We start from the raw sequence: 14515 nt of genomic DNA, 5'->3' as shown, positions 1-14515 counted from the left end.
ATGTGTTTTTATATTTTCATTTTGAAAATATCCTAAGCGACCATCCTATACACTAACGCCCTGCACAAAAAGAGTACAAAAGCATGTCTTTGTTTAGAGGAACGCTAAGTAAATCCCAAAACATTGCCGTTAGTATTTTTACCTCACTTGTCTGATTTAAAACACAGTCAACTTCAGAGCTGTTTCATGAATAAGTAGTGAGTTTTGCTGATAAATTATATATTTAGTATCAAGTGGGTTGTGGCGGCGTAATGATGTATAGAAGCGCGGAGATGCAGCTGGAGTCAGAGACTGGAAGTCAGTCTCCTTACCCACTGCAGCATGTTTGACTTTAATTGAAAGCTGTGCTTGAGTATTGTTTTTCACTGTACAGCATTGTTATTCACTATACTGCATTACATAGAAGCACTTAAAGTAAGGCTAGAGCACTTTAAAATGATTTAAGTCATAAATAAGGAAGATAAAAGTTTACAGTCAACAAACTTATCTGGGAAACCTAGGCTGCAGGATGCAAATAAGTTTAAAATATTTTGGAGACTTAATACTTTTGTGTCTCACTCCATAATCAATTTACCAACTAGTAGTTTTTCAAGTCTTCTGGAAAAGGTAAGTAGCATTCTCCAAAGGGTTTCAAGTTTCCTGAGCTATGAAGGAAAAGACCAAACGCTTAAGGACTTTAACAGTATGCCTTAACATTCCTCTTTCCCAATTTCAATGTATTTCTGTGTATTCCAGGTGTTTCCAAAACAACTGGAGAAATAGGATTTACATGTGAAGGCACATGAAAGCTTGCCACGTACATGAATGGAATAAAGGAAGAGGCCTGAAAAGTGGGGTGCAGGCTGCCTTTTGTTGAAGCGTGAAAAAAACCCCCAGGACCTGATGGGTTAAAACCCCGCTCTGCACTGCTGGTGTACTTTCTGTGACCCTATTTAATGCAGAGAAGGTCTGAGATTCGATGTAGTTTAACCTGTGCTGTCGGCAGAGCTATAAACTAAAGCCCCTAACAAATTGTACACAAAGAACAGATAGCAAGAAAACCCATTGTGCTCACAGGCATCTGGTTGCAGCCCTGTAAACTGAAAATCTGCAGTAACGAGCGACTTGTGTTTCGTTGACAGCATAGGTGCTGAAGCCATCGCGACAAGGAGTCTGTCTTCGTATACGGGACTGTGGCATGTGACAGCCATTCATCTGTACACTATTTATTCAGAGCCATATAAACGATTTGAAAGAACTTACAAGATCTAAGAGCAGTACTCCCCAATTTGCTAGTTAGTTGAATTATTACTTTTTAGTCATCGCAACCAGCTCAAAACCAAAATTACAGATATTTCTTGCTGTTGACCTTTAAAAGAATTGTAACGTAGTCAAGCAGTCATTTAAAACTACAAACCGTAGTGGTCCTAAAGCACTAGTTCTGCTCACTTTTTTATACCTTCTCCCCCACGATAACGTGATATTAAGCACAGACTTAATTTTTTCAACATCTGGCTCAAATTAGCTGCTAACAAAACTGCCAACAACTATTTTCTTAATCGACCCTGGGAATTTGATACAGCTTGGAAAAAGCACATTTAAACCTCGTCCTTCTCCTAAAGAAACACAAATGTTTACTTGAGCTTCTGATTTGACCATAGCAGGACTCTGAATTCAGTTAACCCAGCTTTATAGGCCTGCCTCAACTGGACTTTTTTCTCTTTGTGTAAGGAAACAGATGTGCTCGCAATTACAAAATCTCCTGCTCGCTCAAAGCCCACCATGCAAATGGCCAACCAGGAATTCGAGGCTATTTTTTTTTTTTTTTCCAGGGAAGTCACTGGAGCATTCTCCCGGTGTATCTGGTGGGGGACTAAGGTGCACTGTGACCCGATGGGTCTCTCTGAGCTCCTTTTGCACATGCAATGAAATGCACTGCCGTGGGAACGGGTTGGAGCAGAAGCCTTTGAAAACCCAGTCCTCGAGGAAAAAAACTGCGCTAGAAGCCAGTATCTTAGAAAGCAAGAGAGATCTTTCTGGTTACGAAAGCAGCGTTATTACTACGTAAGCCCAAAAAAACACAACAGACAAACAAACTGCAAGTGACATTTCACTGTAGTTACTGAGACCATGTGGGTGAAGTGACAGCGGCAATGCAGCTGGCTCCGCGGGGACACGTTAGAGGACACGGAAGAAGAAGAGGCTGCAGGCATACAGAGAAGTCGAAAGCGGCCCACCTGAGTCTGTTGAGGGATATTTACAAAGCTTGGATCCCGTGGTCCAACACTGACGAATCGGTTTGCGGGGGAGGTGCTGGGTGTCGAGTAGGCTGTGAAGGGAAGGGACACATGCGTTGAGGAAGCGGCACTAGATTGCACACGAACAACACCAAAACACACCGTCTCAGAGCCACCTAAGCAGATGTTTAACATAGAAATGTGCAAACGTTTTAGAGAGCGAGAGTTTGGTTTTAGACACCGGGAAAGGTTTGGTCTTAATGATGGGGATATAAACACGGAGGGGACCGGGCTGGTGGGAGAGGGCTCCTTGCCGGGCAGGACGGCCGCGACGTGCGCTTGGGGAGAAGGTGCTGGGGTGACCTGCGCTGCTCTCCACCCCGCGGGAGAACCGCTGCAGGCCCTTCCGCGCTGGGAGAGCACAAGGGGCTTCTCTACGTCCTGGTATTGCCTGGCTGTTTTCACTCGAATACGGGGCATCTCCGGTTTTCGTGGGGCTTTGTATAGCAGTGAGTTGACTAAAGTGCTTATTAACAGAATCAGACCCTTATTTCATGCCAATCCAGCATTCTCTCTCCATATAAAGTTTTGGTTTTCATACTGCTGTGGTCTGCACTCTCTAAAATGTTCACTTGATGTGTTTGACAAACTAGGAAGATCCTTTCGGTAAAAAATTAATGGGTTGCAGTTTCACTGGGGTGGTAAGTGCAATCAGTCTGAAGGCTGAAGCTGCCTTTAAAAACTGGAATGGCTCCCATAAATGTAAAGCTATTAAATGCAATGCAAGCCAAGAACCCAGATTACTTCCAAACTTGAAGTACTTTAATGATTTTATTGTTGCATTATATTCTCCACTGCAACTGTCCACAATGCCACGTACTTCCACATCCAAAAGCTTTCAATGCATTTCCAGTCTTCCTCTCATTTGAAAATCCCCCATGCAATCTTCTCCCCTGGTCAGGTTTTTGCATGTTCAGATCTAAATTCAAATAACCTAAATAGATGCCTTAATACAAGCAGTGATTCTGTCTATTTTAAATATATTTATGGGAATGCATTCTGCTGAATAAAATCCCCAGACAATCTGACTATCCAATGAAGAGACAAAAAAACAATGTTAAAAGGAAAGTTACTTGCCAAATTCCAGTCAGGCTAAATATAATGTTCAGACCTCAACGTTACAGAAAAATAAAGCGAGTTAAGAGTCAGAGAAGACACTGAGGTGTCTGTGTAGATGAAAGCCTGTTGCCTTTCTGAGGGCAGAATGGTCGGTGAAGAGGCATTACATTGGAGGAGCCTTTGGTTTAAGACTACACTGAATGAGACCAACGCTCCACCATATCCACTGTCCTTTCTCTTACAGGGGCCACAAGCAGATGCACAGGGAAGAGTCAAAACAGGTCTCATATTTACTTTCTTATATTCTTTCCCGCCCTCTGATTATTTTCAGCTCAGGGACTCCCTGTATTTAATGGCCCACGAGGGATTTCCCGTTGATGAATGCCCGATCTGCCCTTGAACCCATGCAAGCATTTTGCATCCCACAAAACCCTTTGGAGAGGAGTTCCTAAGCCTATAAGCATGCAGAACCGCATCCTTCCCTCCCCTCTCAAGTCTCACAAAAGCCTCGTGACACCTCCTAATTCTTACAGTTATATCAGACAGCTTCGCTTTGTCACTGAGCACTGCCCTGAAATCACCCCAGGAACTGCACATCTTCATTTCTTACTGACCTGAGGGGAGCTCATCTGTCTAGGATAGGACGAGAGGAAATGGCCTCAAGTTGCGGCAGGGGAGGTTTAGATCGGATATTAGGGAAAATTTCTTCACCGCAGGGGTTATCAAGCATTGGAACAGGCTGCCCAGGGAAGTGGTTGAGCCACCATCCCTGGAGGTATTTGAAAGACGTGTGGATGTAGTGCTAAAGGACATGGTTTTGTGGTGGACTTAGCAGTGTTAGGGTAATGGTTGGACTCAATGATCCTAAAGGTCTTTTCCAACCTCAATGATTCTATGTAAGGCACTCCTGACTTCTAAGAATGAATTCTTCCCAGTCGTTTCCACTGAGGCGAGCTTTTCTCTCCAAAAAGCTAACACTTTGCTAGTACTTGCAAAACTCATGCAAGGAACATCTTTCCTTCACAAAGTTTGTTTTAAAGGAATTTTAAAGTGCATTAATTCATCTTTCCGAGACGATTTTGCAAATTGCAGTGCAGCTTGCATATTAGAGCATGAACAGGTACACTGGCTGTTATTCGTATCTGCGAATCAAGGAAGAAATGGACCGAGTAGATTTGGTGAGATGTTCTCCTTTTCTTTTTGCCATGTTAATTTGCTTAATAATTCAAAGAAGCCACAAATTTGCAAAGGGTGTATCCCTGTTGCTAGTGCCATGTATTAAGATTCCTGTGTACTGTTTTATGGTGAGGGATTTTTTTGACTAACTACTGAACTCTATGTTGTGCAAGACTAAAAAAGTCCTTTTGCAGTGGGGAAAATTAACTTAAAGCTCAAAAATCATACATCTGTTGTTTGGTTCTTCTGGTCTACTTTTAAGGAAGCAGAATGAGTGGAGAGGCCATTTAATCCCTTGGAGCAGGTAAGTTCCACTCAGAAGGGAAGGAACTCAAGATCTGGGTTACAGCTCCCTGTTGGCAGATACTTTTGCTGTGATATTTGGTAGAAAATCAAAGGGGAACCATCAGAACGCTGTCTTAAATGGCTTCTCTGTTCAAACAAAAACTCTAAACCATTTGAAAACCGTATAATATGCACGGAAGTCCCCTCCAACCTTGCTGGGTGAATTGCTACGTACACTTTTCTTCCATAATGCTTCAAACTGTGTTTAACTTGCTTTCTGAAAATACACGGATGTCAGCTTGGTATTTCCTTAAGGGCATAGAACTACGTTGCTAGAGCCAAGAAGTGAAGAGTACCAAAACTACATATATGCAGAGCAGGCCTTACACTGGACTCTCCCAAGATGCTAGTCCCACTTCACTGTAAAATGCCACGAGATGCCTGCGGATTGTAAGGGGCCATTTTGGCTCATAATACTAAATTGTCATGGAACACACATTAGCAGTGATGCCTGCTATGGCGAGATTTGGTTCAGAAAAGGGAGCGGTGCTGAGTGTTGCTTAGACCATCACCAAGACAGCTTCTACCTGTATCTTCCTGTCTTCACACAGATACCCGTGTTTGACATGGAGGTGGGAGTCCTGGAAGTCTGACCACTTCTGATCCCTATACTCTGTCCCGAGGTTAGGATGGGGCAAAGTGCTCTCACTGGTTAAAGCTGGGTGATACTACGTTATAGTATACGTAGGCTAAGCCTATGCTAGGGTCTTCAAACTCCTTTTTAGGAAAGGGAAAAGCCAAAGCATGGAAAGGAACACAAACCAGGTCTCTTAGACAGATCTTCTCCTGATCTTTATCAGCTTTCCTCCATGGGAATCGCGTAGATCTACACTAGTTTACACTAGCTGATAGCTGGCCCGTTGGGCTTGAAGAGGAACATCTTCCTGCCCAGCCTAGTCTTTCTGCTACTGGAATTCACTAAGCTTTGTTTGCAACATCATAGCCCGTAGCCAAGGAAATGAATGTGATGCCACAAATTTGCTATGATGCTTCACTTCAGGAACAAGCAAAACAGGAGCTGGCAGAGAAAGAACATTTGCTCACACAGACAGCTTTGATATTTAGCCAAAATGGCAAGAAATTGTATGAAAGACAAGACAAACAAACAGTTTTGGGAATGTCATGTATTTTAAAGTTGCCTGCAGCAGGAGACTGTTAATTTAAAATATACTTTCCTGAAATAATTTCTATTAAGTATAGGAGCGTGTCGTTTATCAGACAGTTCCGGATTAAAACGATAAACTTATGGTTGGTAAAGATGATTGGGTTAGCGGAAACCTAATGTACTACTAGGTCTCTCTTTTACAGATCAAGACAAGAAGTACACGCGGTTGATACGAAGAGCTGTACTGTTTCGCGTAAGACTAGGCGTCAGTTTAGCCACTGTGGAGTTGTAGTGAGAGAATTAACCAGAGGAACGCGGTACAATACAGCGGTTCCTACCACCACGCATTCTGCAGCTGAGTATCTGAGAGGGAACTGCAAATTCTAACAAATTAAATGATACAGTCATCACCCTCTTTTTTATGGATGGGGAAAGGAGCGAACAGAAAGCTAAAATGGCTTGCCCAGAGGGTGCTCAGTCAATGCATAGCAGAGGAAGGGAGAGAAATCCAATCTGATTATGAATCCAGTACTATAGCCACAAGATCATCCTTCTCATCCTGACACAAATGCTATTTAACACGAAAACTCCTTTGTGAAAAGGGACATTAACCGATAACGACCTTGCCCAACAAGGGAAAATAGCTAAGTTTCTCCCCATGTAGGGTTGTGAACCTTAGAAAATAACATTTAATTTAAAAAAGCTCTTTAAAAATCATGGTGTACAGGATGGCGGTAACTTAGACTCTGCATTGGAATGCGGGCCACAGATTCTAACGCTCAGATTCAGTTATGATAGTGATAAAGTCCAACTGGCATGTAGCGGAGGTGGTGTTTTCTTTGGGCAATGAGATATTAAACCCAGAAACTGTCAAGTTCAAGAAAACATTGTGTTATGTTTGTTATGGGTTACCAAACAAACAAATTGAGAAGAGATCTGAGATAAGATAATTTGGGGGCTGTGTCTGCTATCAAGGATGTGTTCTATTGAAAAGGCTTTCTATGGAGGACAAGCGAACTCTCCCAAACCTCACGAATCCCATCTCCATTGTGTTATCTCACTGAGGAAAATGCCGGCTTTCCAAAGGGATAGGATTCACAGCTGGAATTTTCAACTCCCAGGGCATGCCTGGCCACCCAGCAGCGGCAAATCCCCGGTGTGCATCTCCAGGGACTCTTCCTTCCTTGGACAGCACTAATGTTCATGTTTTGGTTAATGTCACAGCTGGAGAGTTTCACTATTGCTCTGAGAATCATTAACCACCTTGTTGTGATTTTTAGCTCTCATTCCCAGGAGGCCGTGCTGTATTGAACAGCTGCTCCTGGCTCCTGCACCCCTCAGGAGGGCCATATTCCAATTTTTGGTAGGGCCATAACTGCATTTTGTTTCTGCAGAGGGCTTTCTGCTAGACCAAAAAAGGGAAGGAGAATGGAGCAAATGCCAACCCCTTTCACTCCATTTCCTTGGGGGGGGCTTCATTCCCCTCCACACAGCTAAGGAGCGAGTCTGGCCAAAATCTAACATCATTCCTGCCTTTGTTGCATAAGTGACTTTCCAATATCCTAAAGCTCTGCAGGGCAGTCAGCCATAACCCAGCGACACTCCCAGAACCGGTGCACTCAAGCAGTTCGTAACCATGGAAAACACCTTTTTTGTGCGGCTTTTATGAAACTCTGGTGAATCCGCGCTTGCTATTTGGAGGCCAATATTTAGTTAAGAAAAAAATAAACACCGATGAAAATGGAGGGTTGGTACTGATTGACACGCTAAATGGAGTCCAGTGGGCCCTTCTGGCAAACTCTGGCTGCGAGGCTAAGAACTTCGGTTTGTTTTACTCTTTATGTGGCCAGACACTTCCACTGGCTTTGGTATGTATGTCATATTTTTGTTTTTTTTTTTTTTTCAGAAAATATTTCCTATAATCTACTTTTCTGTAAAATTGGTCCCTAAATTAAATTATATGCTTCTTTACAACTCAAGTCACTGTTATTCAAAACCCTTACCAAAAGGAAGATGCATGCCTGAATATGTACAGAACTATATGTTTGGACACCAGCGTAGCTAATTAACAAACAGTAATTATTTTCCTAATCTTTTGTTTAAATACCACTAACTGGCTGCTCCGGAGAAAACCTCCATTCCCAATTAATGTGGCAGCTGTCTGCTGAACGCTGAGCCACAGCGACCGGCCCCAGCCGATACCGATGGGTGGTGTTCTGCGAACTTCAGCGGACAAATGTCAGTTTTTATGCCAGCTGAGAATCAGGCCAGACACGCATTTAGCTTGTTTACATGACCACAGTATCACAAAAATTAAGATTACTGCTAAAATGATGTTGGGAATTTTTTTCTTTTAGACACCACACACTGCCAGTAAACTGAGTCACAACCGTAATGACAAATATACATTGACCTAGTTTCATTTTTCCCGGTTCTGAAGACAAGGAAATAGTAAGGCATTGCTGACTATATTCAGTGATAACTATGACTAAACATTAACCTTTTAGATTCCACCGCTGAATCTTATTGATAGGACTTAAAAGACGGTATCTCCCCTCAGAGAGCGTCAAAGCTTCCTGACAGCACAAGTGTTGGTCTAAGGTCAGAAAGAGGAGCGGAGGGGAGGGAATGAATCAACTTCCGAGCTCAACAAAAATCTGCTGATCAATTCTAGAAGTCCCGTTTCTAGAAGATCATGTTCACAATCTTACCAGACTGTCTCATACTAAAACCCATTTTAATTTCTAAGCGAGCCAGAGTATCTTGCTGAGTTTGCAGTTGTGCGCTATCACGTAGCAGAAGGCAATGCAAAACTCCGAGAACTACCAGATTTTTAAAATGCCCCGGTGGAACCTGTGCAAATCTCCTGAACGGTGTATAAAGCTTTAAAAATGTAGGCTTCACATGGTCTGAACAGCGAATACCTCTTTGCACATCAAGCAGTGGTTGCATATAGCATTTAAATAATAAGCTTGAAAAGCACGCAAAGGGATTTGCTCTTTCGATTAGATTGATTTTTGTTTGTGGATGTTATTTGGACTCCCTTCACTGTGGAACAAGTCCCCTACAGTTGCCATTAAAGCACTGAAAGCTTCCCTTTTGTTTTTAAATGTCAGTTTGAGCATAGCTTCATTAAATCATTTCACAATTAACTCCCTGAACATCCAGACTTTTTTAAAGCATCGAACCCAGCTGAATCACATTTGTTTCCCAGCAGAGTGAGTCCAAAGTGGTATCCCCAAGTGTGTATCCAGGAATTTGTATATTTGACTTGTGGCTACACAAAATACATATGGGAGCCGTGTGGGTGGTGGAGAGAGGATTAAAGCTTTCTCCCTGGGCCTAAGAAATACCATAGCTTCTTGCCCAAAATGCAGGGCTCGGGAACCAAGTCATAAGGGAAAGACGTCTGGGTTAATCTAGGAAGATTTATTCCCAAAAGAACTATAAATGAAGTGAACTCAAACGAGTTGTTAGTTTTGCCCAGTATGTATAAGCAGCAGTGTTTTTGGTGAGGCTATCTGTCTGACTTCCATCTAGCACCTATCCTCTAAAGCCTGACTCGAGAGACCAAACTGCCTCCTCACGACAGTTAGCAAGATCCCAAAAGTCCCAGGTCTGTGTCACAGCTTAGCTACTGGCCTTGATTTCTCTCATACGCAGTTATGATGTGAAACGCCAACAAAGTCAGAAAGAAAAGTGTAACCTTAAGCTAACTCTTTCCTCGTTAATATAAAGCCAGCTCAGAATTTTGTCCATCATACGTAGAGCGGAGCGCTCTCCTACTTCCCAAGAGCTAATCCAGTCCTCATCTCTCAACAGCCGATAGACGGTGACCGCAGCACGTTGTGTGCTGCTGTTAGCCCTTGGTTCCCGCTGCGTCTATACTTACTTGGAGAAGTGGGAGAGGTGGCCCCTCCTTCTGTTGATGTAGTTGGAGGTTTTGTGTCTGGCACTGGCAGAGGCACAGGCCTAGCCATTGGTGGCGGAGGTGGTGGTGGCAACATTGGGGTAGGAAGGAATGGATTGTGCACCTTGCCTTGGCTGCTACCATTGGGCTGCCAAAAAACAAGCAAACAGACAAAAATTATACTAAAAATCAGCTGATAGGAACCTCCAGTAATAACAACCTAGCTGAAGGCCACGTGCAACACATTTGCAATTACTTGAGAGGTGGCAAAGAAAGCGCTGGGTCAAATTCTCCATTGACTTCAAGGAACTTTGCCTCAAACCCTGTGAAACTACGGAAATTCTCACTTTTAAACATTTGCCATATTAGCAGCTGGTCTAACTGCCCTGGATTAAATACTACTGCTCTCCGTTTCCTGCAGCCACTTCCTGATGCTCAGTGAGAGTTGAAGCTGTGTTTCTGACCCCTTAAATTCCCCAGTTTCGTGCCTCTGTTACACCCTTAGGATATCAGTGCCGAGGACTTGAGCGTGAATTTCTGAAAGATACTGCTCATTAAGAGAAAAAACAAGCATTTTTGGTGGTCTTAAAAGTCGTGCTGATATCTTATTACAGGAGAACGAATGAGTGTGTATTAAAGTAACTGCTCTCCCACATCCTTTTGAGTTAGCAATGGTGTAGGTCACTGTTTAGTTGCCATTAGTATCATAGGGAGAAATGACCAAACTCAAAATGACTTCATTTTACACGTTGGGAACCCCCCCAACCTCCCTTTGGTCTGGGATGTGGTCAGTCGCAGGCAGAACGGTCCCAGCTATACAAGTGTGGTCTTTCAATTAACCACCAGAAAAACCTGCCCTTAACTAAAAGCGTTTTCGAGTATTACAAAAACAAGAAGCAGGCTTAAAAAAATGCCTCCCCTTCCCCCAGCTTGTTAAGTTTACATTTTAAATGTAATGCAGCCTGGACACTTGAAAACCATACAGATAGATGCCAAATACCATTATAAAGAGAAAGTAGGACAGCCTGTGAATCAGGTGTTCCATTTTAGTGACAAAAATGATGAGATCACTTTCGACAGCACTCTACAAATTGATCTCACTGCAGTTCTTCTGGCACTGAGCATTGGCTTTTCCATTGATGATAAAAGCTCAGCTTTAAACACAGATCCATATTCTAAGTACGGCTAAAGAAAATAATATTTTAATTCCTGTTAGGGTTTCCATTAGCCTGAATTACTGGGGACAAAATACTCACACTGGCAAACGCTCGGGACCTTATTTTCATTTCACCTGCTTTGGCACAGACAAAAGGCCTTAAAGTCGTGTAGGTGCAAATCACGCTTGTGCTAGAGCAAGAACGGTTCAGGGCATAAATAAGACTCAAATTCATCTGCATTTAACTTAACAGCGCTCCCACCGACTTCAAAGACTGCAGTTACTAGTGTTTGCAGTAAGAAGCAATCCTTCAGGGATATTTATTTTTCCAACATCCAGTACCTTTAATAAACTAATATATTAGTGACATCTCTCAAACACTATCTTGTCTCACAATTAGGTCCCGTTCCTGCCAAGAAGACCCCTGCTGTATGTTCATTGTGAGTGCGCTAACAGTTCATAATGCTGAATGGTTTGGGATAAATTAAGCAAATGAATACTCAAGGAAAAAGAAAAGCACTATATTGATTTGTTGTCTAGACATAAATGTATCTGCTAACATATTGCAGACATTATTCAAAGCCAGTACTGGCTGGAATAAGTAGAGTCAGTTTTTCTGCTAGGGAAAGGAAAGCACTGAGAACAATATAGCTTATTAAATAAGTGTAATAAATTAGATGCTAATAATTAAACTAATTCTCATTAACACTTTCAATCGTATGTATGTCAGGAGAGAAACAGTAATTTTGCCAGTTATTACTTCATTGGCTGGAAAAAGTTACATGCATTACATTTCATGAAATATTCAGAGCATTATTTTAGATTTGATTTACATAAAATTTATAAATTCTGTATTTGACCGGAATGCTATTTCAATAATAGCAAGATGATTCACTTTATTTGATTAAAAAAAATGAAAATGGTTATTTGAAGCTTTGGAACTCTGCTTAATTTTTCATAGAGATAAGGGGAAAAGATAACTGCTTACAGAAATAACAAACCATAATAAACTGTACTTTTAACATCTTGAGTTCAAGTACTGGTCAACTTGATCTAAAGTGCTATAAGGCAGTATTTTTTTTTTTTTAATGAACTTAGCTGATCTGAAACATCTGTTTCTCACCCTCCCTTTTCCTGCTCCTTCCCCCCCACTCTCCCCTGAACTTCAAAAATAATTAATAAAAATTATTCTGCCTTCATATTTTGTTAACCCTAGTTCCACTAGGGTTACAATGCATGCAGCAAAGTCATTTGTGGAGGGACCCAAAAGGTCACTGTATCACCAGCTTCTCTGACAATTTAAGTTAATTTCCCCACAATGTGGTCGAGTGTGGGTTTTTGGGGGAGGTTTTTTGTTGTTTTTTTAAATAGTTTTGCAGTAGCAGCATTTTTTTTTTCCTTCCAACAACTATTCAAGGTGTGTTCCTGTATGCAACATGCTGTTAAAATAATCCCATAATCCCATGGTTAATTTTACATAGGACAAACACTTCTGAAGAAATAAAAACGGCTTCCTTACATTTAGGAACCCCACCTGTCCAGCCTGCTGACCAGCGTCGGGGCAGACAAGTTGGACAAACTCTTTCAGAGTCTCCTGAGGATGATAGCGGATTGCTGGGTGTGAGAAGTATGGCCCAGGCTGTTGAATAATGGGTGATGTTGGAAAATGAAGAGTCGATGGTGTTGCATGTGGACTTGCTATAGGAAAGAAAACAAAGAAGTTATATAGAGTTTTGCCTTCGGAAAAGAAAACAGTTTAAATCTACCGTAGTTTTACTTTTAGTCTTTTTTTAAAATGTACAGTACTGTTTATACATCTGATCTTCACAATTAATATATTAGACCACATTGTGTCCTACGCTCACTTCATCTAGATCCTGAAAGCAAAGGGAGCCAGACATTTTAAAGGATTTTCTGTGTTTTTAGTGGACACGTATGAAGGAATCAGCAGTCCTCTGTGAAAGTGAAAACTATTCATCACCTTAAGAGCAGTCCTAATCAATCAGGCAATAAAAAAATGTATTTGGGAGATTAGGGTTGATTTAACTGACATTTCAGATAACTTGGATTTGCACATATGAATCCATTTTATATTGTACTATAAACGGCTGATAATTTAAAGATGGTCTAACACTTCCTGTTGTTGGCTTTTTTCTTCCACCTCAGTTTAAGAACATTTATTTTAAGTAACGTATTTTCATCTAATGAACACGCACAAAGTGGCAAGATCGTTTTGAAAATTACATTTACGTTTCTCCTGAATAATGTTAGGCTCAAATCTTCAGCAAGCCCCCAGCTTGCATTCAGGGATGGAGTTTCATTTGGTGAATCTATGGGCCAACACGCCAGCTGGAAAAGGTACTATAGTGAAGGTGTAAAGGTGTAATGTACACAAGCCCCTTGGCAATGACAGATTTTACCCTCAGCTGATTTCAGCAGAACTACAAGTGCAGCGGAAGAGCCGTATGCTCTCCTAACGTTATGTGACACCTTGCCCGGTTCCTTGGCCTTCCAGATATATTGGGTTGGACCCTTGTTAGCTAGCAGCGCTTTCCACTGTTAGCTGTCACCACGAGGTAGCAACTGCCGCCATTCATAGTGCTACGAATTCTCCCTTTCCCCTCTAAAATGAGAATTCGCTTTTCCTTTAGAATGACCAATTAATCTGGTTGAGCAGAAGCTCATCCATAAATTGTAGTTTACTTCTCACCAAACAGTCATCGTTACATCCCCGTTGCTCCCTTGGCATGCTATCCTAGCGATCTTTCAAGGGTGTCCGTGTGCATATACTGCACTTGTACACCACACAACCGATTAGGTAAAGGCTATGCAAGGGAGGTAATACCCTACCAGAAACTCATGTGTTGGCTTTGAAGTAAGTTAAATATACAAGAGGGAAAAAACAGCCTTTGGCGCTTTTTGAAAAATTGGAGAGATGCAGGAAAGTTAACTAAAAGCAAATACAAACGAGCAAACACTCATTTCATGACAACGTTACGAAAACCCCTCAGTTAAATAAAAGCTAAAATCTGCTTCTTAGTCTTGTTCGTTGCCAGTTTAATAATACGACACTTTACTAATAACTTTTTTTCTTAAGCACTACTAAACTGTTAGCAAACTCAGAGCCTGAAGATGTGGATAAAACGAGCTCAGAGACAGCAACAAGGAAACCTACTGCATTATCCTATAAACATTCATTAAGGGTTGGCTGGGCAGCACTTCTATGTACTTCTTTCTCCACGACTGGATAGGAATGATTACTTTGACACCACCACCAAAAAGAGCTGCAGTCATGCCTGGGGTGTTGATATGGGATGAATATGAAGCTCTCATCCTTGCCATGAGAAGCCCCCCCTGTAACCTTGTTAACGAGTCCTCCCACTCTGTTCCCCTCAATACTGTTTAAAATATTCATAACAGAGAGAGAAACACATACTAAATGCGCGGTACTAAACTGCCTCTCGTGCAATGGAAAAACACCACTGAAA

The 14515-nt window shown here is 41.9% G+C and overlaps 1 protein-coding gene across 5 annotated transcripts in view; it reads right to left on the bottom strand.

The window, feature by feature from the left end:
* NFIA (nuclear factor I A) overlaps positions 1-14515 on the bottom strand; it is a 253310-nt gene that overhangs the window by 23590 nt on the left and 215205 nt on the right. For 3 of the 5 annotated variants that reach the window (XM_082484428.1, XM_082484431.1, XM_082484432.1), the window contains 3 exons: positions 12547-12725; positions 9854-10019; positions 2217-2308 (listed from right to left, as the gene is read on the bottom strand). In XM_082484428.1, the coding sequence (XP_082340554.1) occupies positions 2217-2308; positions 9854-10019; positions 12547-12725 (437 nt within the window). The remainder of the gene's footprint in view (positions 1-2216; positions 2309-9853; positions 10020-12546; positions 12726-14515) is intronic. The other 2 variants (XM_082484429.1, XM_082484430.1) reach the window with 2 other exon arrangements.

This window comes from Vanellus vanellus (assembly GCF_965231255.1).
Source record: "Vanellus vanellus genome assembly, chromosome: 5".
Lineage (NCBI taxonomy): Eukaryota > Metazoa > Chordata > Aves > Charadriiformes > Charadriidae > Vanellus > Vanellus vanellus.
The sequence above is the reverse complement of the archived record's forward strand: the minus strand, read 5'-3'. Positions and strand labels throughout refer to the sequence as shown.